At 41.6% G+C, this 23,445-nt stretch overlaps 1 protein-coding gene across 2 annotated transcripts in view; it reads right to left on the bottom strand.

The window, feature by feature from the left end:
• Positions 1–10,771: 10,771 nt before the first annotated feature.
• tecpr1 (tectonin beta-propeller repeat containing 1) overlaps positions 10,772–23,445 on the bottom strand; it is a 44,978-nt gene continuing 32,304 nt past the window's right edge. Inside the window, 6 exon segments of one of the 2 annotated variants that reach the window (NM_001113816.1) lie at positions 10,772–14,400; positions 15,198–15,317; positions 15,415–15,521; positions 15,784–15,876; positions 19,678–19,813; positions 22,046–22,220. In NM_001113816.1, coding sequence (NP_001107288.1) covers positions 14,260–14,400; positions 15,198–15,317; positions 15,415–15,521; positions 15,784–15,876; positions 19,678–19,813; positions 22,046–22,220 — 772 coding nt within the window. In that variant the 3' untranslated portion in view covers positions 10,772–14,259. 2 annotated transcript variants of the gene reach the window in all.

Below are 23,445 nucleotides of genomic sequence, written 5' to 3' on the forward strand. Positions count from 1 at the left end.
TTGCTAGACTGTATTGTCACAACAGCACATTGGTGCGGTGCAGGCACATTATAAACACCTTGGTGCAGTGCCTAAAGACACAGTATAAACACCTTGGTTCAGTGGCTAAAGGCACAGTATAAACACATTGGTGGGGTGCCTAAAGGCACAGTATAAACACATTGGTGCAGTGGCTAAAGGCACAGTATAGACACATTGGTGGGGTGCCTAAAGGCACAGTATAGACACATTGGTGCAGTGGCTAAAGGCACAGTATAGACACATTGGTGGGGTGCCTAAAGGCACAGTATAGACACATTGGTGCAGTGGCTAAAGGCACAGTATAGACACATTGGTGAGGTGCCTAAAGGCACAGTATAGACACATTGGTGCAGTGGCTAAAGGCACAGTATAGACACATTGGTGCCGTGCTTAAAGGCACAGTATAGACACATTGGTGCAGTGGCTAAAGGCACAGTATAGACACATTGGTGGGGTGCCTAAAGGCACAGTATAGACACATTGGTGCCGTGCTTAAAGGCACAGTATAGACACATTGGTGCAGTGGCTAAAGGCACAGTATAGACACATTGGTGCCTTGCTTAAAGGCACAGTATAGACACATTGGTGAGGTGCCTAAAGGCACAGTATAGACACATTGGTGGGGTGCCTAAAGACACAGTATAGACACATTGGCGGGGTGCCTAAAGGCACAGTATAGACACATTGGTGGGGTGCCTAAAGACACAGTACAGACACATTGGTGGGGTGCCTAAAGGCACAGTATAGACACATTGGCGGGGTGCCTAAAGGCACAGTATAGACACATTGGCGGGGTGCCTAAAGACACAGTACAGACACATTGGTGGGGTGCCTAAAGGCACAGTACAGACACATTGGTGGGGTGCCTAAAGGCACAGTACAGACACATTGGTGGGGTGCCTAAAGGCACAGTACAGACACATTGGTGGGGTGCCTAAAGGCACAGTACAGACACATTGGTGGGGTGCCTAAAGGCACAGTACAGACACATTGGTGGGGTGCCTAAAGGCACAGTACAGACACATTGGTGGGGTGCCTAAAGACACAGTACAGACACATTGGTGAGGTGCCTAAAGACACAGTATAGACACATTGGTGGGGTGCCTAAAGGCACAGTACAGACACATTGGTGGGGTGCCTAAAGGCACAGTACAGACACATTGGTGGGGTGCCTAAAGGCACAGTACAGACACATTGGTGGGGTGCCTAAAGGCACAGTACAGACACATTGGTGGGGTGCCTAAAGGCACAGTACAGACACATTGGTGGGGTGCCTAAAGGCACAGTACAGACACATTGGTGGGGTGCCTAAAGGCACAGTACAGACACATTGGTGGGGTGCCTAAAGGCACAGTACAGACACATTGGTGGGGTGCCTAAAGGCACAGTACAGACACATTGGTGGGGTGCCTAAAGACACAGTACAGACACATTGGTGAGGTGCCTAAAGACACAGTACAGACACATTGGTGGGGTGCCTAAAGACACAGTACAGACACATTGGTGAGGTGCCTAAAGGCACAGTACAGGCACATTGGTGGGGTGCCTAAAGGCACAGTACAGACACATTGGTGGGGTGCCTAAAGACACAGTACAGACACATTGGTGGGGTGCCTAAAGACACAGTACAGACACATTGGTGGGGTGCCTAAAGGCACAGTACAGACACATTGGCGGGGTGCCTAAAGGCACAGTACAGGCACATTGGTGGGGTGCCTAAAGACACAGTACAGACACATTGGTGGGGTGCCTAAAGACACAGTACAGACACATTGGTGGGGTGCCTAAAGGCACAGTACAGACACATTGGTGGGGTGCCTAAAGGCACAGTACAGACACATTGGCGGGGTGCCTAAAGGCACAGTACAGACACATTGGTGGGGTGCCTAAAGACACAGTACAGACACATTGGTGAGGTGCCTAAAGGCACAGTACAGACACATTGGTGGGGTGCCTAAAGGCACAGTATAGACACATTGGTGGGGTGCCTAAAGGCACAGTACAGACACATTGGTGGGGTGCCTAAAGGCACAGTATAGACACATTGGTGGGGTGCCTAAAGGCACAGTACAGACACATTGGTGGGGTGCCTAAAGGCACAGTACAGACACATTGGTGGGGTGCCTAAAGGCACAGTATAGACACATTGGTGCGGTGCCTAAAGGCACAGTACAGACACATTGGTGGGGTGCCTAAAGGCACAGTACAGACACATTGGTGCGGTGCCTAAAGGCACAGTACAGACACATTGGTGGGGTGCCTAAAGACACAGTACAGACACATTGGTGGGGTGCCTAAAGGCACAGTACAGACACATTGGTGGGGTGCCTAAAGGCACAGTACAGACACATTGGTGAGGTGCCTAAAGGCACAGTATAGACACATTGGTGGGGTGCCTAAAGGCACAGTACAGACACATTGGTGGGGTGCCTAAAGACACAGTACAGACACATTGGTGGGGTGCCTAAAGACACAGTACAGACACATTGGTGGGGTGCCTAAAGGCACAGTACAGACACATTGGTGGGGTGCCTAAAGACACAGTACAGACACATTGGTGGGGTGCCTAAAGACACAGTACAGACACATTGGTGGGGTGCCTAAAGGCACAGTACAGACACATTGGTGGGGTGCCTAAAGGCACAGTACAGACACATTGGTGGGGTGCCTAAAGGCACAGTATAGACACATTGGTGGGGTGCCTAAAGGCACAGTACAGACACATTGGTGGGGTGCCTAAAGGCACAGTATAGACACATTGGTGGGGTGCCTAAAGGCACAGTATAGACACATTGGTGCAGTGCCTAAAGGCACAGTATAGACACATTGGTGCAGTGCCTAAAGGCATTGGGGGACTGATGGACAATGAATGATTGTTCTCTGTGACAAACTACTAGCAATAACATGGTAATCTGTGGCACTTGCTAATATTTCTTTCTCTGCCCCCAGCTTCTACTTTGTATTTCTGTCAGGGAACACAGCCATGCCAACCATGATGTGCAATTACACAAGGGCCTCAGTTCCCTCACCAAGACCAGTTTATGTGCAAACGATGGCCAGCTGAAATGAATCTTTTTAATTTTCTTTTGAGGGTCCCAGTGTTTCTAAGGTTGCCCCACTGGTATATGTCCGGTCCAGCCTGTAAATCAGCAGCTAAGGCCATGGCTGAAATTACCGTACAAATTAATACCCTCCCTTCCCTGACCCTCTCTGGATTTTTTGAGCAAACAAGGGCCAGATTTTTCATGAGGATAATTTAGGAAAATACAGTGGGTGACAAATTGTATTTTGCCATTAACCCTTTCTGTTAGGGGTTTTACTCAGTATCAGTGAAACAGTGAATTGTGGACACAGTGAATTGTGATAGCAGTTGCCATAAGTACCTGTCAAATTTCCCTTATTGGACCCTGGTACATTTGTTTGTGTGATTATTCAACACCTAAACATATTTTCTGAAGCAGGATCATTGCAACAAATGGCCGTTTGTTACTTGCCTTGTAACCTGTGCCGGGGACCAAAAAAATACACTTTTATCCCGGTTGCTAACAACTCCTGCCGCACCACAACCTCTGCCCCCAACAGTTGACCAACTGCTTAATAGGGCTCCTAATTTTGCCTAATAATAGCACCACTGCCACCAGAGTCTCTGCTTTATAATATATTATATAAATAATGATTTTTTTTATCAGATATTTAAATTATTATATATAATGTTTTTTCTCTGCTCAGAGCTCTAACTTGTGCCAAGGAACAAAAAAGTCAAATTTTCCTGGTTTTCAACAATATCTGTTGCCACTTGACCAAGCTTGAAATAGGCAGAAGAGGATGGCAAATAATTAAAAACCTTTAAAAATGAAAACTAGATGTAAAGTTGCTACACATTCTATAAAATACTATATATATATGTTATATATTCATATAACATAGAGGGGTGAACTGCCCCTCACACACAATACAGTTTATATCCTTAATTAAACAACTGCACTATGTAAAAACTCCAATAAGGCAGCATTAAATAGCACTTTTTTATATGGATACAGTATGGAATGCCTTATTCGGAAACCCATTATCCAGAAATCTCCAAAGGCTATTTCCTATGGAGTATATTTTTAGCAAAATAATTTTATTTAAGGTTGTCAGACTTGTTGACTCCCCTGGAATTTCAGGAGTCACACAGACCTAACCCCCACTCACCTGGCCCCCCGCAGTACATGAAGCATTTTCTTACCTCACCTTTGAAAAGCACAGAAGTTGCACCAAACTGGACCAGGAAGCCTGATTGGGGGCGTGGCCTGAGCAGATCAGGGGATTAGGGCAGAATGGTTGGGGAAGGGCAGGGCCAAACAACCTGGGCCTACACTAGATACGCTTACTATAAGTCTATTACTGGCAAATGAGGCTAAGATATTGCTAAATATCTCCAGACAAGCACAAACGATTTGGTGGCCGACAGGCCTAGATTTGTGGCAAGATCACAAAGGCCCAGGCTTATGGCGGCACAAATGGATGGGAAGAGGGAATGAGAGTGGAGTCTGACAGGGGGCGGCCTGTGAGTGCCCATTTGGCAAATCCGGCGCTGGTGGCGGACATGTTAGGCCCCATTAGTGTGATGCTTAATCAGAGAATACAAATACGAATGCATTACATTATACATTACACAATAATGCTAGAATTTGAAAACAAAGTCTCTATTCATTTGCCACAGCCTTGTTTTTCTTGGTGTGCTCAGGTTAAATTCCTGTTTCAGCTCTCAAATGTGTAAAAAGGAAACAGATGTTAAGATTTACAGGTTTACATTACAGGATGCACTGTGTTTTCAGGCAGAATAATCTCCCTTGTAGGTGCAAATAAAAAAAGTGGGGGTATTAATCCTATGGGATTAACCTATAAATTCCATGCAGGATGCTAACACTTTGTAGAAGGACTACAATGAAAAACTGGGCAGGAAACTGGCAAATCACGTTCAGTGTTGATAAGTGCAAGTTTATCACTTTGGTAAATAACATTAATTTAAGCTTACACTGATGGTAGTGTGTTAGGCCAATGCCGCAAGCAGAGATTAGTCGCCTAAAATAAATCTCTACTGCCGTGGGCGACTAACCTCCCTAAAAATGCCTTTCCAGTTACCTGCAGGAGGGGGATCCTTAATGGAGAAGGATCTAGGGGTTTTTTGTAGATCACAAGTTGTCTAATTCCAGGCAGTGTCATTCTGTGGCTACTAAAGCAAATAAAGTGCTGTCTTGTATAAAAAAGGGCATTGACTCAAGGGATGAGAACATAATTTTGCCCCTTTATAGGTCCCTGGTAAGGCCTCACCTTGAGTATGCAGTGCAGTTTTGGGCTCCAGTCCTTAAGAAGGATATTAATGAGCTGGAGAGAGTGCAGAGACTGCAACTAAACTGGTAAAGGGGATGGAAGATTTAAAGTATGAGAAAAGGTTGGGGTTGTTTACTTATGATTACATAAGTACAAGAGAGGACATTATAGACAGATCTTTTTTTCCCATAGAAAAGATCAATTCATTAGAGGCCACCTCTTTAGACTAGGGCAGTGATCTTCAACCAGTGGCTAATGGGCAACATGTTGCTCTCCCTTTGATGTTGCTCCCAGTGGCTACAAAGTAGGTGCCCATTTTTACATTCCTGGCTTGGAGGCAAGTTTGGGAAGCACAGAGACACCGTTTTACTCCAATCAGAGCCTCCTAAGCTAGCAATCCTCATGGGACTACCAAACAGCCAATCACAGTCTATATTTATCACCCCCAAAGAAATTTTTTATGCTTGTGTGGCTAGAGGAACGGAACTTTCAGTTGAAGCAGCGTAAGGGGTTTTCCCAGTGAGGTTGGGGAATGCCCTTCCTAGTGATGTTGTGATGGCAGATTCTATTAATGCCTTTAAGAGGGGTCTGGATGGTTTATTGACCAAGCTATTGTGGTACTTAAATCTACAGTTAGTATAGATATTGGTGTATATAGTATGTATAATTATGTGTATATATGTGCACTGGGGTTTGTTAGAAGGGCATGAACTTGATGAACTTCGGTCTTTTTTTCAGCCCAACTTGCCTGTAACTACTATGATGCATGCCCCAGCGTTGAAATAAAGTTGAGAGCTTTCTTGTATATTATGCACTAAACTGAACTGAAAAAGTACATGCAGGAAAAAAAAAGTGCAGAAATTCGGCTTTTGCAAATTGTTGCACAAAAAAACAGCATCAAAAACCCGAAACCTCTACAGTTTCAAAGCAAAAGAAGGATCCTCCAGGGAAGGGACATCGACATAATCGAATTTAGAATTTTAGTAGGGATGCACCGAATCCAGGATTCAGCCTTTTTCAGCAGGATTTGGCTGAACCCACGCTCCTGACTGAACCGAATCCAAATCCTTACAATCACGTGATTTTACAGTCACATAAACATGGAAGACGAAAATTTTTTGTAAAAAGTCGCAACTTTTTTTTAGCACTAAAAAAATCAGAATCGGAAATAAACGACCCCCTTAGAATCGCTGTGCAAATACTTTTGCCCATGTTGTGCATTTGGGGCAACACACAGTTATTTAGGTGAAGTTGTAAAATTTGCACCAACTTTATTTTTTTGGAGACAGTAAATCTCATTCTAGCTCCTCTTCTGGAACATCTCATTTACCTTATTGCCACAGGGCTTATAATGGAGCCTGGGCTTCTGCCAAATGGCACTTTATAAGAAGGATATGCAGCGTACGTGCATCTGGTCTGTGTGCTTCTCGGTAAATAAAATAGCGTTTGATCAACCTGTATTTCCTCATTGAGGAACAGCTTCCTGGTTAATATGGGCTTGGTGGCTTCTCTTAAAAGACAAACTGTACCAGCAGTACAACAGGTTTTGACCAACAGAAACATGAGACCTCTAGGCTGATACTTTTCTTGGTGGCTAAGGCCCCACCATCCCATTTATTACACAGAAGGAGATGAATCTGAGATTAGAGAGTGGAATCAAGTGATGGCACAGTCAGTTTAAATGAGTGTTCTCTATGTTCCTTGCACTGGTCAGATACATTTATAATGCTGGTAGTGGCGTCAGTTTAGATTGGGATACACTGTGTCATCACCATGTATGTACTTATGTATGCAGTTAATATCCTTATTTCACCTGAGTGTTTGTGTGACAGTCAGAAACGATTGGGGACCCAAAATGTTTCTTTACCTTTTTATTAGGGCTCAAAGCTCATACCTTATTGGCTTTTTTGGCCAAAACATACTGCTGGAGTAGGTCATTTTAGCATACAAAAGGTCCTTATTTTAGGTTTGGGGGACACTTTATGCCACAGTTGCCTTTTCATCCGCTGTGACATCATGGTATCTGCCTGTAGTGTTGGAGAAGTCTTTTTCCATCTTTACAAATCTGGGATTTAAAAGCTTCTGCACAGGATGAAGGTCCCCAAGAACCCAACTACCTGCTAGCTCACAGACAGGCTGTGCATCACCATTAGTTTATTTACCCTACCCGAGCCTTGCGGATAGCTTACAGAAAACATGAAAGAGGCAGCCAAACATAAAAAGATTTCCCCAATTGCCAACCTATGTGTGGGGCAATCAGGCTGCTGCATTTGTCGGCCAAGGGGTCAATGATTGGCTTATACTGAGGGCTTATGGGGGCCCATTGGTCAAGAACCACATGAACACACAGTCCTTACACAAGGGGGATATTCAAACCTGTTGAATAGATATCTGGGCAATTTTCGTTCATAGATTGGTCAGGTAGGTAGGCCTGAGCGCCTCATACATGGGCCAATAAGCTGCTAACCTGCTTTACAGACCCATATGTCCCTAAGGAAATTCAGTCTCCTTTTTTTTTTTTTTCTAGGTACAGGTATGGGACCTGTTATCCAGAATGCTCGGGACCTGGGGGTTTCCGAATAAGGGATCTTTCCGTAATTTGGATCTCCATAACTTAAGTTTACTAAAAAACATTTAAATATTGAATAAACCCAATAGGCTTGTTCTGCCTCCAATAAGGACTAATTATATCTTATTTGGGATCAAGTACAGGTACTGTTTTATTATTACAGAGAAAAGGGAATCATTTAACCATTAAATAAACCCAATAGGGCTGTTCTGCCCCCAATAAGGGGTAATTATATCTTAGTTGGGATCAAGTACAGGTACTGTTTTATTATTACAGAGAAAAGGGAATCATTTAACCATTAAATAAACCCAATAGGACTGTTCTGCCCCCAATAAGGGGTAATTATATCTTAGTTGGGATCAAGTACAGGTACTGTTTTATTATTACAGAGAAAAGGGAATCATTTAACCATTAAATAAACCCAATAGGGCTGTTCTGCCCCCAATAAGGGGTAATTATATCTTAGTTGGGATCAAGTACAGGTACTGTTTTATTATTACAGAGAAAAGGGAATCATTTAACCATTAAATAAACCCAATAGGGCTGTTCTGCCCCCAATAAGGGGTATTTATATCTTAGTTGGGATCAAGTACAGGTACTGTTTTATTATTACAGAGAAAAAAGAAAATAATTTTAAAAAATTAGAATTATTTGCCTATAATGGAGTCTATGGGAGATGGCTTTACAGTAATTCGGAATGGGAATGGGTTTCCGGATAAGGGATCCCATACCTGTACGGTAAAAACCAAGTGAATATCGGACCCCAATACCTTACAGATGCCCCTCAATTTCACATACTGTTCCTTATTGTGCCACTGTCTTTATCAGCTGCTGGATGGCGGCGTTGGTTCAAACGCCCCGTAAGCCATTAGCCAAAAGAATCCGCTTACTCCTTTGCCAAATATGAAAATAAAGAATTCATTGTACATTTTACATGAAATTGTAGTTATAAAATATTCAGTTTCAAATGAAAAAGCCAGCTCCCCCATTTAGCGTCTCCTTGTTTTATTTCTATCAAAATTGCTTTTAATTACATTGCACTGTGCAAACAATGACATTGCCTTTTGTAAACATACAATGTTAAACCAATGCCTTTCATAGCATGCCGTTCACATGAAGACAGAAAAGAAATTCAGCAAGGAGTTAGAGACTGAAGCCGCCATGATTCTGTTCAAAATACAAATAACCTATTCCAAGAACAGCTACAATTCTTCAATAAATCATTACAAACCAGAATATTTCCTATAATCTTCATTAAAATATTAACGTTAAAGACTCTCAAGAAACTCTCAATGTAAACAATATTTTTGGTTGCCTTCACATTCATTTGAAAAATCCGTGTTTGGGAAAAAGTATCAATCAAGATAGCAGCTGCCCAAAATACATGGCCTCGTTTAAAGGGGAACTCCACCCAAACACAACTTAAGCTTTTTGAAAAAAATAAACATAATTTCAAGCAACTTTACAATATACATCAGTTAAAAAATATGCAGCCTTTCCATGATTTTTAATGTAATATTATGGTTTGGAACAGTTCCCTAAGCCCCGCCCCTGTTCCCCTGCTGATCTGGCTGACCTTACAGTAGTAAACAGTAGTCGCCTGTCCTCAGCCTGCATCCTCCAAATCCCACAATCCCCTGCACACGTGATGTCAATAAGGAAAGGAACATCACAGTGCAATGAATTGTGGGTTATGTAGTTCCTGCATGCTGTCTGTAAGCTGTGGAGAAGTTGTTACAATTTGTAACATCAATGTTTTAGTCCCTCCTCCCCTGCCAGGATTTCAAATGAAGTAGAAAGAGAAGAGAAACTGTTTCACAGCTGGATTTCAGCATATAAAAATGGTATTTGTTTATACTTTTTGAAGGAACAGATTACAATGATTGATATATTAGGGGTTTCTGTGTTATGTGGGGCTCTTAAACAAATTTTGGTTTGGAAGCCGGAGTTCCCCTTTAATTAGTGTATTGGTTAGTCCAGCAGCAGAGTATAAGTAGAAATAATTACAAATGCGTAGATCAATGACCCGGACAGCACAGACATCATCATCATTATAATCGGCTTTGTTGTATCACTTGTGTATGTACCTGAAGAAGGCTCTTAAGCCGAAACATATAGAGCAATGATGTCTCCACAAATAAACAATGAAGCATGAAGATACGGTGTGCTCTCTGGGTCATTGGGCTGCGCATTTGTAACTGCTAACAGCCAGCACAGGGTCTGTAACATGTTGAGGAGCACGGATTATTATGTAAGATGCTACATAAGGAATTATTTGCTACTTTGTGTACAAGTAGAAGTATATTTACACCATATTATTTCTATGTAATAACAATGTCATATATGGATTTTTATGGCTGCATATAAATATACATTATTTATTCCCCAAAACATAGTTTTGTAGAATACTTCAGGGTGATTTGATGGAGGAGTCTAGGACTTTTCTGGGAGAAACTTCATCTAGGTTTTGCCAAACTGGCAGTTTCTCCACTATGAACCAATAGGACAGCAGTACCAGCTGTGATTTGTGTTACTAACAACCCACTGACAATTGAGATGAGAAAGAAAACAAGGCAGGCCCTTTGTTTTGATTAGCTGGAAGAGCTCTACAACATAAATACTAACAATCCTGACACAATTTCAGTGTTTATAATAATTATACAACTTTGGTAAATCAACAGTATCATTTGAATGTTGGGTTTCTCCCTCTCAATCGAGAACAAAAAATAATATGTATAGTATTGAGCAGCTTTAAATGTAGCAATGGTCAAACCCATTTAAGGGGTTCTTTACCTTTGAGTATGATGCAGAGAGTAATATTTTCAGACAATTTGCATTTGGTCTTTATTTTTTATTATTTGTGGCTTTTTTTTTTTTTGTTAATTATTTGGCTTTTTGTTCAGCAACTCTCCAGTCTTGCATTTCAGCAGCTTCTTGGTTGCTAGGGTCAGAATGAAATTAGCAACAAGGGAGCAGTTCAGATGAGGAGTATATGAATAGGAGAGAACCTGAATAGAAAAATCAAAACAAATAATAATAAAAATTTAACCTCACAGAGCAATGCTTTTTTGGCTGCTGGGAACAGTGACCCCCCATTTGAAAACTGGAAAGAATCAGAACAGAAGGCAAATAATTCATAAACTGTAAAAATAAATAACAAAGACCAATTGGAAAGTTGCTTAGAATTGGCCATTTTATAACATACTAACAGTTAACTTAAAAAGGTGAACCGCCCCTTTAAAAGCATCACAAAAAGTAGAAAGAAAGGTAAAATTAACTACCCAGGGCTTGTGTTCCTTTCTTTAAAAAATGCACTGGGCAAGGGCACTGTGTTGTGTGTCATGCCGAGATCTTCTCCCAAGATTGTGCAGAAACCCAACTAGAACTGGTGGAAGGGACACCCAGGAGAACCAAAAAGATGGAGCGTGATCCTTTGGTGCGTTTTTAAAGAAGAGGAGTGCGACACCAGGGTAGCAGGTAAGGGACTAGAATTGCTCAGGGGTGCCTAAAAACGTGGTAATTTTACCTTTGCTTTTCCTTTAAACAAAAGGTGTGATTGAATGTTTGGCTTAGCCACGGGGATACACACACCAACAATATTCATCTTCCAAAACTCCATACAGTCAAAACAAAAAATAGAACCCAAAAATATAAATGTAAACAAATCCTTGATAATAACATGTCTACACATTAGTAAGAATGTGACTACAAGAGTGTTTGCTAGCCAATATAGCCTAAACATGGAATATATCAGTAATACATCTGCTATGCTGATAACAAATTAATATTACTTGTATCTAAAGAGTACAGAGAAACTCTACATTAGCCGCAATAATAAATAATCCTATTTTTAAACATACAGCTTCCGTTCTGAAGTCATACAGTGTGTACCTTAAGGTGCTTCCCCTAATGAGAAAACGTCAAACCTTCAAATACATGTCAAGAGAAAATAATGAGAGAGATGAATGAAGAATAATATTCCAGCTGCAGGGATTTCCCTTTGTTTTATAAAGAAGCTTCTTCCTTTGACTAGATTTGACTTGAGATAGAAAGTCATTCATACTTTCCTGGCATCATAGTCCTACACGTCTACTCCTAAAGGCCTTCTGTCATCTTCAGTGAGTAGTCCTTTTTCAACAGGTGCATAGGGAGACGCCTAAAAGAAAAACGGCCACTAACATAGCTGTGAAGGTATGTGTAGGACCAGATGGACTAGCAACCATAGATAGGAGGCACAGGGAAGACAAAAAGACCAGCTTAGTGTGGTTACTGAAAGAAAATGTAAAATTATGGGACATCATTTGTGTCTCGGGACATGTGGAACATTATTTTTGCACGAGAAGTCACATATTGTCATTTACATTTGTTCTTTCTCATATTCATTATCTGTAGATCCCTTAGACTCCAGAATTCTAGAGAAAACTTGAGTAAAGTGAAGTGATAGAAAGATCTCCGCAGCTTTGGGCTCCAGAAAGCCAGTCATTGAGATCGGACGAAATTTCAACTTGATAAATTAGACAGGTTTACGGATAATGGATCCCATACCTGTATATAAATGAGTAGGGTTTTTTTCATGAAACAATAGCAAATCTTACACTAAAAATATACAAAAAATACATATATTTGTAACTCCAGGCAAAATAAGAGCATTATCATACACCATCCATAAAGAAACTTCTGCAAAACCTCCATTCCTTCTGTCCTGTCCCCGAGTGGGGTGTGTTATTCTGTATTAAAGTTGTACATCCACAATTACAGCAGATCCCTTACACTTTAATGAAAAATAATCCAAAAATTATTGGGAACTCTTGAAAATATTTGAGTAATATGGAGTAATAGAAAGATCTCAGCAGCTTTGGGCTCCAGGAAAGCCAGATAGACACACTGAACATTCATAAATATCCTAAAAATATTGGCGAAATCTGCTGGAGAAACAGTATTTTTCATTGAGATCGGACAAAATTTCAACTTGATAAACGGGACCCTATGTTTAATGCTTTCCCTTGCATGAGGTATATATAAGGCTAACATGCCTTTCATTTTTATGATTCAGGAACAGTATGATACCCAATCAAGTTGGATCAACTCAGCGTAGAAGCCTGTATTGTACACAAGGAATATTAAGGGTTGTGCTTACAGCGCATAACAGGCAGTATAATGCCAGGAGAATGCTGAGGATATCTGTATCTGCATCTCACTAGACTGTATCTGTATCTGCATCTCACTAGACTGTATCTGTATCTCACTAGACTGTATCTGTATCTGCATCTCACTAGACTGTATCTGTATCTCACTAGACTGTATCTGTATCTGCATCTCACTAGACTGGAGTCTCGGGGAACCTTTGGAAGCAACACCTTGTTTCCCAGCTGTGGCTATTAGAATTATCTGCTTACAGATAATTACAGAAGAGTATATGGCACTACTCTAGAAAGTGAACCTATTATTAAAGCGTTTTGCTTTGGAAGTGCTGTTTTGTAATGGCACTCATGACAGCGACATTGTAGAGTTCTGAGATGCCATGGTGGTGCTTGTATTTGTTAAACATTCAATCCTTCTTCTTCCATTAGAACCAGCGCTGTTCATCTTTCTACATCTAGCAGGCCTATTATTTCTCATACCACATGTTCAAGAGACAGATTATATTAAAAGGATGACCCAGAAACACAGTAATTCTCTAAAAGCAAATAAAAAAGTTGAAATAAAACCAATCTTAGGCTGTACTTAATTCATTCAGTCAATAGTTTACAGCATCCCTACTAATGCCCAACCAGTTGTGGTCGTACGGCATTTTAAAGGGTTAAAAACAACAATAATGGGGCAGGACAGTTTGGGAGATATTTAGCACCCCATTCTCCTGTAAGGAAAACTCCTATTTCTGCCCAGTTTAATTGATATCTAAGCAAACAGATATCAATCAAGTCCAAATTGACTTATTATATGCCTACCTATGAAAACCTTGATGGTCTGTTTTAAATTTGGCCTATGACAACTCAAGGACCTTCAACATCTCCTGTACTAAACTTTGGAGCTTGACAGAGATGAGACAGTGAGCTGTGCATAAATATTAATACCACTGAATATCCTAATAAAGGTTAACATTATTTTCACTTCAAGGTACTGATAAACACAAACATGATTGCTTTTAGAACACAGCGTCCCCTATATGTTAAGGGCTAAAAATGCCTAGAGATAGTTTCACAGTTTACCATTGTTAAAGCTAAACACTTCCCACAACATGCTAAATAAATACGTGAGACTGATCTGTTCTCCAAGCAATAAATGAACAAGCACTGAAGTAGGATTGTATCACCGGTAAGGTCCATTCCAAGAGGCCATCTTGTATTGCAGAGTCAGCAGTTTGCTATATGCGAGAAGGCTGACTCTCCATTTTCTTCCTGTGGATCTGGTTTCTCTGTGGCATTTTCTTTAGGTTGCAGGGTTTTGGCCATATCGGCCCTGTTCCCTCTCACAGTAATGTGCTCCCAACCTCCCTAAAAAACAGAACCATAAAGAAAGTTTAAGGTACTTCAGCTGCAACCACAATGGGTATTGGCCAACCCAACAGAAGTGCAGCTACAAGCTACAACCTACCGGGGCCCTTAGCGTTTTAGCCCATAGGGCACTTTGGTGGTCATAGAGTGAACCAAAAAATGCCTTCATTGCTTATCACAATGGGAAACACTGGCAGTGAGATTAGCTCAGAAATGAATAAATACCGTGTGATTTAATATAACCTTACGCTGAAGAAAAGAGACTCTAAACTATTGTAGGGGACAGGGCTGTACAAGTGCATATAGAAGGTGGGCAGGTGTACAGGACAACCACATATTCACACAAAGTATCTGATCTGGATAATGGATCCAATACCTGTACATAAATGAGTAGGGATCCTTCATGAAACAATAGCAAATCTTACACTATAAATATACAAAAAATACATATGCTTGGAACTCTGGGTAAAAGAAGAGCATTAAGATAGGGGTTTCTCTGTATCATTTAACTTACACCACCCATGAAGCACAGAAGGGACCTCCATGCCTTCTGTCCTGTCCAGAGTGGGGTGTTTTATTCTGTATTAAAGTTGTACATCCACAGTTACTACAGTTGTGAATTACAGTGCCCAAGGCAGCAGTTGCTGAGTTCTAATTTTTTTTTAAGGATCATGAATCAGGAGAGAAATTGTCTTTAACAATATAAGGGGAATTGAGAAGACAAGAATGAAGTGATGGTTTCTCATGCTACACAACATAGCAAAATGGTTACCAAGAGTAAAAGGCAGTAGGCTTACCCCTATTCCATAATCCCAGGAATGCCCCTTTAGTTGCATTGGCTGCACACCCAAGCGATGGCAGACTGTTCCACAGCTCAGACTGTGGCTCCCTTGAACTTTGTCTGCGATCACCCAAATCTACAATTCAACATATAAAGAAGGGTGTAAGTTGGCAAACAAGGAAGACGCCTTCTGGACATGACCTTACTGTAAGTTCTATACACGTTGTACATACCTGGTCAAGGGGCCCCACAGACACCTTACGGATATTATTTGACATATGCTCCCATGTTGTTCCTTGAGGGTAGGTAGGGGTAATTCCATGGCGGAACCACAGGTTTCCTAAAAACAGAATAAATTGCCTATAAACTCATTTGCTCCCAACCAATAGCTATATCCCACATTGTAATTTGAAATGTTGCTATATTGCTCCTGTGCTAGCTGCAAGGTATACTTGGGAAAGCAGAAAAGATTGCAGCAGCCCCTCTGGCATTTGCCAGAATCCACAGATTGGCAGCCCAGGCCAAATTCAAAAAACAGAAGTGGCCCCAGGTACAACGTGGGTTAACCAAACAGAATAAATAAGATATAAATATGCACTTACCATTTTCATCCACAACAAAGACTGACGTGTGTCCCACTGAGACCTGCTGCAGCTTCTGCTTGTGAGGTGAGGGGATGTGATACCAGCAGTCACCTAGAAATATCACAATTCAGTTCTGTCACTGTGCAGAGGGTTTGGTGGGATTATCCTTTATTTATATAGCAGCAAGATGTTAAGCTCAGATTTACAGTGTTTATTCCCATCAGTTCTGTTTTTGTGATGCTGTTTTCGCCCAATGTCTGTACATGCAGTTAATGCTGGGTCAGCAAATAATGATGAAAGAATGTAGAATAAATCATTGTGTAGGGCAGAAGGGGGTCATCCTTCACTTACTTGGGAAATCCCCAGTTAGAGTTAACTCCCAGGCACAGGGTGGCATAGTGAAGCTATGGGTGGCAGGAGGTTCCCATAAGCTCTGATGGGGGAGCATTTTATTGGTCTAGTGTCAAGGGTGTTCCCTAGTTTACAAAAGGTAAGATGGCTTAGGTTGTGTTTTCTTGGACACCACTTGCTAGAAGAGGGGGAATGGTTCCAGGCTTGAAGTGAAATATATTGTGAGTAAAGAAGAAGTACTATAGGTAAGGAGGCCACCTCGGTGAGGTCAGAGGGAGCTATCAATGGGAATTAAATACTGTGAGGGCTAGCTCCTGTAATGTTTGCTCCAAGAATAAGGGATAGACTGAAGGTAATTAGCAGAGCAGCCAAGGGCTCCACTAAGGGTAAGGACCCTAGACGTAACCCACCAGTGTAGGGACACAAGGGAATAGGCATATATCCCTAAAGTGCAACACTGCAAGGGCCTTGTACTCTACATCTGGATACCTGCTGAGGGATCCCCACCTGCATCAGTAACATTTGACAAGCCATGAACTTTGTACCATGTGAGAGGAGATTGAATTTAACCTCTTGCTAGAAGCCTGTAGGGACAGTAAGGTCCCATTTAACAGCTAGATGACTAGTCCCAGTTACTGCAAAGCAGTAAAGTGTGTGTGAGTATCAGCATGGAAAGTCTTCCTTCAGTTCTTAAGCACGGGCCCAAACAATCACAGAAAGACACTGTGACTTCTTTCTATTAACGTGGCTTAATTATCATCAACTGCAGTTAGATTCTTATTATTACAGAAGAAATAACAAATCAGTCAAAAATGAGGGAATTGTTTTACTAAATTAATTGCTTGCTGTATATCAGAGCTTTCTGCATAACTGGTTTCTGTAGAATAGATCCCATACCTATAATTAAAGGATTGGACTTATCATGTTACCCACCTGTCCAGTTTTGAACCAAATTTGAATCAAAGTTTTGATCATCACCTGGAAAAATATACTTTGCAAGATATACCCACATGGAAATGATCTTAACAGAGCTGCCATATTGCTTAACCTCACTCACTGTAGACACTAGTTCCCTTTGACATCACTATCAATGCCAATCTGCTAAACACTTTACTGTTTATATAAGAGACGATAACCTTTTCCTATACACAGACTCTCTTTTCTTTCCACTTAAGGAAAATAAAGGAATGATTAAACAGGGTATATTAGGGCTGCACTCAGTAACCCCGACTGGCAACGCAAGCCCTGCCCACAACGCTTTGTCCCAAGGTATTTTTACATGAAGATTATCAATTTGCAAGTGTCAGTATAATATCCTTCTGTGGCTGTTTACGGTTGTCAAATATACATATTTGCTTTCCTATTAAAACTGTTAGAAGGTCACCTCTGATACTGGCGTGCTATTTACTTATTTCTTAACCATGAACAGCACCGGGGCTCACGTGACGGGGAAAAGAGCCCGGGGCGTCCGCAATACAAATAATAAATATGGCATTCCTGTGTACATGACATTTAAGCTTTCTATGTTCCCATCATTTGTGGCAGGACTTCTGGAACTGATCAGTCTGTATTCTCAGTATTAATTTCACTCTCTGCGTCTTCCTTTTGGGCGTGCCAATTAGTCACAGTCACTTTCCGTGCTGTCTGTGCCACTCGCACTTAGCGCATCACTCTGCTATATTGAGATGCATTTGTTCTGCACGTCACTGCCACTCTCGCTCTGTCTCTGCCTCAGTCCCTGAGACTGTCCCTGCCACTCTCGCTCTGTCTCTGCCTCAGTCCCTGAGACTGTCCCTGCCACACTCTCCCATGGGTGCATCTCTGTCACTCTTGCTTAGTGCATCAATCTGATACACTTACTTGATGTGTCTCTGCCAATCTCACTCTATGGGGTATATTTTACTAAAGAGTGAAGTTAGTGCTTGCCACAGTCCATTAGAGTGAAATTCCACCACTCTCCATTCATTTCTATGGCATTTTTAAGGCATATTTATCAAAGGGTGAACTTTCGTTTTCACTCATTGATAAATACTCTTTTCAAAATCCTATAGAAATGAATGGAGATTGGCGGAATCTCACTATAGTGGACTGTGGCAAGCTCTAACTTTCTTTGATAAATATACCCTTATGTACCTTATAGCCAAATTACAGTAGGTGCATCTCTTAAAGGGCATGTCTCTGCCACTCTCACTGGGTGTGTCTCTGCCCCTCTCACTGGGTGTGTCTCTGCCACTCTCACTGGGTGCGTCTCTGCCACTCTCACTGGCTGTGTCTCTGCCACTCTCACTGGCTGTGTCTCTGCCACTCTCACTGGGTGCGTCTCTGCCACTCTCACTGGGTGCGTCTCTGCCACTCTCACTGGCTGTGTCTCTGCCACTCTCACTGGGCGCGTCTCTGCCACTCTCACTGGGCGCGTCTCTGCCACTCTCACTGGGCGCGTCTCAGCCACTCTCACTGGGCGCGTCTCTGCCCCTCTCACTGGCTGTGTCTCTGCCACTCTCACTGAGTGCTTAGTGTACCAATCTGCTACACTTACTGGATGTTTTTCTCTGTCACTTGCACTCTGATTATCTCACTGCTAAATTATGTGTGAGCATCTCTGCCACTCTTTCTGGGCATCTCTGTCACTCTTTCTGGGTGCATCTCTGCCTCTCCCACTGGGTGTGTCTCTGCTGCCCCCACTAGGTGCATCTCTGTCCCTCTCACTAAGTACACTTTTCTGCCTAATGTAAGTATTTATTAATATTGGAGACAAACATTACCGGTGATGTTGCCCATAGCAACCAATCAGCAATTAGATTTAAACAGTCACCTACAAGTTGGAAAACAAAAGCAAAGATCTGGTTGGTTTCTATGGGCAACATCACCAGTGATGTTTGTCTCCGATGTTAATAAACACTTCCTCATCTGTGTGGGTATCTGTGCCACACTCACTAGGTGCATACCCTTACAATACCAACCTGTGTGTCTCCCAGAGTTTCCTGGGTGATTGTTACTGAGTGTGTGTGGCTTATGAAAGACTTCCCTAGAAAATGCTGTAATAAAGTAAATTCCATTTGCTGCTAATACTTCCTGGAGAAACTAATGAGATTACCTGCAATAAAGCTCATCATTCACATGACAACTTTGAGTCTAATGTATAAACTGGGGCCAAATGTGACCACAAATATAGATAACCAGATTCCAGATATTAGACATAACAGCCAGGCAGCCCTAATCTTGTGGCTATTGGCCACCTAGCTTGGTTCATATAGAAGCCTGGCTGTTCTATTCTGCGCAGTCATTTCTGGTGAGGGCATTATACACAATAATTTAGACTGACGTTCATACAATCACCGAGTTGGCTGATCTGGTTGCTGCTTGTGTGAGCAGTTTAACCGCATCAGTACGGTACTTTTCTGAAACATATCCTGCGTATTGAGATCATTTTAATCAATTATGCTTTTATGTGACATGCTAAAAGCCATGCTGACAAATATGTTCCTGGCACAATGAATGGAAGAATAAAAATAACCACTAAACAATAGCAGCAAAAATCTAAAACCCTTTCAGAGGAATTACCGGCAGGCTGGGCAGGCGACACCGAGCCACGGTAGAAGGCAGACCCGTCTCTTGCTATTGCCCACACCTGAAGGCACCCTCCGACAGAGACTGAAATAAATGGCTGATCTGTTCCAACATGGAGCCAAGAGGAACCCTGAAACATAGATTTGCACATTACTTTTTTTTAGACCGTTGTGACATAAAAATTGTTTAAAGGAAAACTATACCCCTGAATCATACAGATCTCTATAAAAATGCATATCATAAACCAGCTCATTTGTAAAAACCTGTTTGTCTAAATAAAACATTTTTATAAAAATATACTTAAGCAGTACAGGGATGGGATCCCTTATCCGGAAACCCGTTATCCAGAAAGTTCCAAATTAATGGAGACTATCTCTCATAGTCTCCATTATAAGCAAATCATTTTAATTTTTAAAAACGATTTCCTTTTTCTCTTTAATTATTAAACAGTACCTTGTACTTGATTCTAACTAAGATATAATAGATCCTTATTGGAGGCAAAACAAGCCTATTGGGTTTATTCAATATTTAAATAATTTTTAGCAGACTTAAGTTATGGAGATCCAAATTACAGAAAGATCCCATATCCGGAAAACCCCAGGTCCCGAGTATTCTGGATAATAGGTCCCATACCTGTATGTGCCATTGGGTAATCCTCAATAGAAAATTTCAATTTTAAGTACTAAGCTCCGCCCCCTGGGATTATAGGATGCACAGTGCACACAAATAAACCAAGGGCACACATACATGTTAGGTCACATCAGAATGGAAAAAGTTCTGCCTTTTGCTCCCACACTACTTCCTGTTACAGTTAAAGCTGCATTATTTCCTGTCAGCTGATCTCTGAGAGAGCACACAGCCCATCACTAAATGGAGGCTCAAGGGAATGGATCTAAAAGGGCAATATTTACTGATATATATATTCCAGTTTGTTGAGATTCTTTAATAGGCCACTTAATAGGATACAAACTGTCTGTTCTGGAGGTCCTTTTAATTCTGCCAATCACAGAACAAGCTTTTTTTGTACCTGTACTGGTGATGTGGTGCGACTATAATGAAAAACTGCAGAATGCTTTGTTGGGGTTGAGGCCACCTTGTTAGCTGAGCTGAGACCTAGTGGACTCAATCTAGACTCAAGACCTTTGAGTCACCTTTGCAACTTTGTGATTGTGACACATACCGGCAAAGAGAAAAATAGGTTTTGCCTGATACTTATTGGCCAAGACTAAGTACAACAGTACACAAGGCAAAGAGAAAACAACAAAGTTGACCAGTCTTCAGTTATTTGGTCAATTCAAAGCCATGAAAAATCGATCATTTATGTACAACACTCAAAATGGCAGTAATATGAAAAGATTAAACGGCTCCATTTACATGTAGACATAGCGTGCATGTAGGAACCCATGTATAATGTATGATCCCCTTTGCATCATCTTGTGTGTATTGGGGGTGGCAGAAAGTTGGAACCCAGAGCACATATATGTGAGGTTGTGCCATTGATCCTTCTCCCTTAGTGGTGATTGGGCTTTGTGTGTTTTGTAACAGGTTATGGGCCAATAAATGATGCTATATATATATAAATATATGATAGTTTTTTTGTCCCCTTTAGGTGGGCTCTTATTCCCCATCATGGCTTTCCTTTAAAGCAGACACTCTAAGCCATCAGAATATCTAGATATAATAACAGAACAGATATCAGAGCCAATAGGTCCAATTATCTCTCCTGAGCTTACATCCTCTAAAGCTCTATAAGAAACTATGGCTCTGAGACAAAACAAGTTAAGGTACCCATACACGGGCCGATTGTAGCTGCCGATATCGGTCCCTTAGACCCATTCGGCAGCTTATCGGCCCATGTAGGGGCACAAACGACAGGCCTGCCCAACTGACTTCTGGGCTGAAATCGGGCATATAGCGATCAGGCAGGTTAAAAAATGTAGTCGGATCGGGGACCGCGTCGGCTTGTTGATGCAGTCCCCAAATCGATTGCGCCTATTACCGGCTTCCTAATTCGTTCGTTTGGCCCCAGGTCCAAACAACTGAATTAGCCTGAATTCACCCGATATCGCCCACCTGTAGGTGGGGGATATTGGGAGAAGATCTGCTCACTTGGCGACCTCGCCAGGCAAGTGGTTCTTAACGTGTATGGGCACCTTTAGGGTGTCAGTATATAAGGAACAGAGCAGAAATCACTGCAGCAACTGAATTCATTTGGCTATGAGTAGAAGAGGAGTTTGCAAATAATTCTTATGCCAGCGCTTTAAATAAATCATATGCAAAATGGCATTACTCCTGATACAGCAAGAAATGCTTTGCAAACCCCTCTGGCGTTCATTTGTTAAGCGTTTAAATATTGGCTTACACTTGGACTCTGTTTTGTGACGCCGAGTCGACACAGTACGTCTCCCTTGTTGCTAATTGCCCACAGAGCTATTGATTCGCTATTGTGAGCTCCACTGCTCGGCGATATGGAGATATCCCACAGGCAGATAGGAGGGACCTCCAGCCAAGGTCCACTTGTCACTATGCGGCATTTTCTGGCAAAAAAAGAGAACAAGTTTATTAGCAGAAATACAGTATTAACCAAGTCTTGTTATGCAGTACAGGTATGGAAACTGTTACCCAAAAACCCATTATCCAGAGAGCTCTGAATTACAAAACAGCCATTTCCCATAGAGTCCATTTTAATCAAATAATTCAAATTTTAAAAAAAGTCCTTTTTTCTGTGTAATAATAAAACAGTACCTTGTACTTGATCCCAACTAAGATATAATTAATCCTTATCGGGGGCGAAGCAACCCTACTGGGTTTATTTAACGTTTAAATGATTTTTTTTAGTAGACTTAAGGTCTGAAGATCAAAATTATGGAAAGACCCCTTATCTGCAAAAATCTGCTGTGGATATGAAGCTGTTAAAGGGGACATACAGGATAAATGGCAATTATGAATAATATACGGTGCTGGTTTCCCTTTGTGCTAAAAATGAATCCTATCTGTAAAAATGGCCCCTTTACTGAGCTCCCTATAGATCCTATCACTTCTCTGTCCGAGTTTGAAATGGAGAGTGGGCGTGTCCTAACGGTCCCTGCCAGAAGCACAGTAGGAGGGGGAGAGCCAATCACAGCTCTGCACCCCGACAAGCAAAGACAGACTTCAGTTCCCTATCAGGTCAGCCTAGCTGCTGATTGGTTCCTATCCTACAGTGCAGGGTACGAGGGCCGCCGGCTCCCCTGCACATCCAGAGAATTCAGCCAGCAGGAAGTGGAACTGATGGGCGGGACTAGTGGAGTTTTGGTGGAATTTCTCAATAAATCAGTCTGAAATACAACTTTTTTTTTTAAGCACATTCCTTCTATATCTAGAGGAGTATAATTCTCTGGTACATTCTTAAGTTTTATAGGATATGTCTCCTTTAAAAACCTTGGAGGTTTGGCGACAGGGGATACTGTGAGTCACATTTCCAAAAAGGTTACAGGCTGGATATTTCTAATAATAAAGCCTCACTATCCTGAATTATGTACTTTAAAGACAGAGGCAACTCATTAGGCAACGCTTTACAGAACACCTTTTGTGACATTACAGAGTGTGGTAGGATAAGGTCTATGGGATGCCAATCACACATTTACCAGGCTTTACTAATCTGCAGCTAAAGATGGGCACAATACACTTACCAACTATTAATATAATAAAATACTCTGCAAAATCACTGTTATAAAGTTGGCTGCATGTAGGAAAATAATATGGTGATATCGGAGCCAATAT

The sequence above is a fragment of the Xenopus tropicalis genome, chromosome 9, assembly GCF_000004195.4.
Source record: "Xenopus tropicalis strain Nigerian chromosome 9, UCB_Xtro_10.0, whole genome shotgun sequence".
NCBI lineage: Eukaryota > Metazoa > Chordata > Amphibia > Anura > Pipidae > Xenopus > Xenopus tropicalis.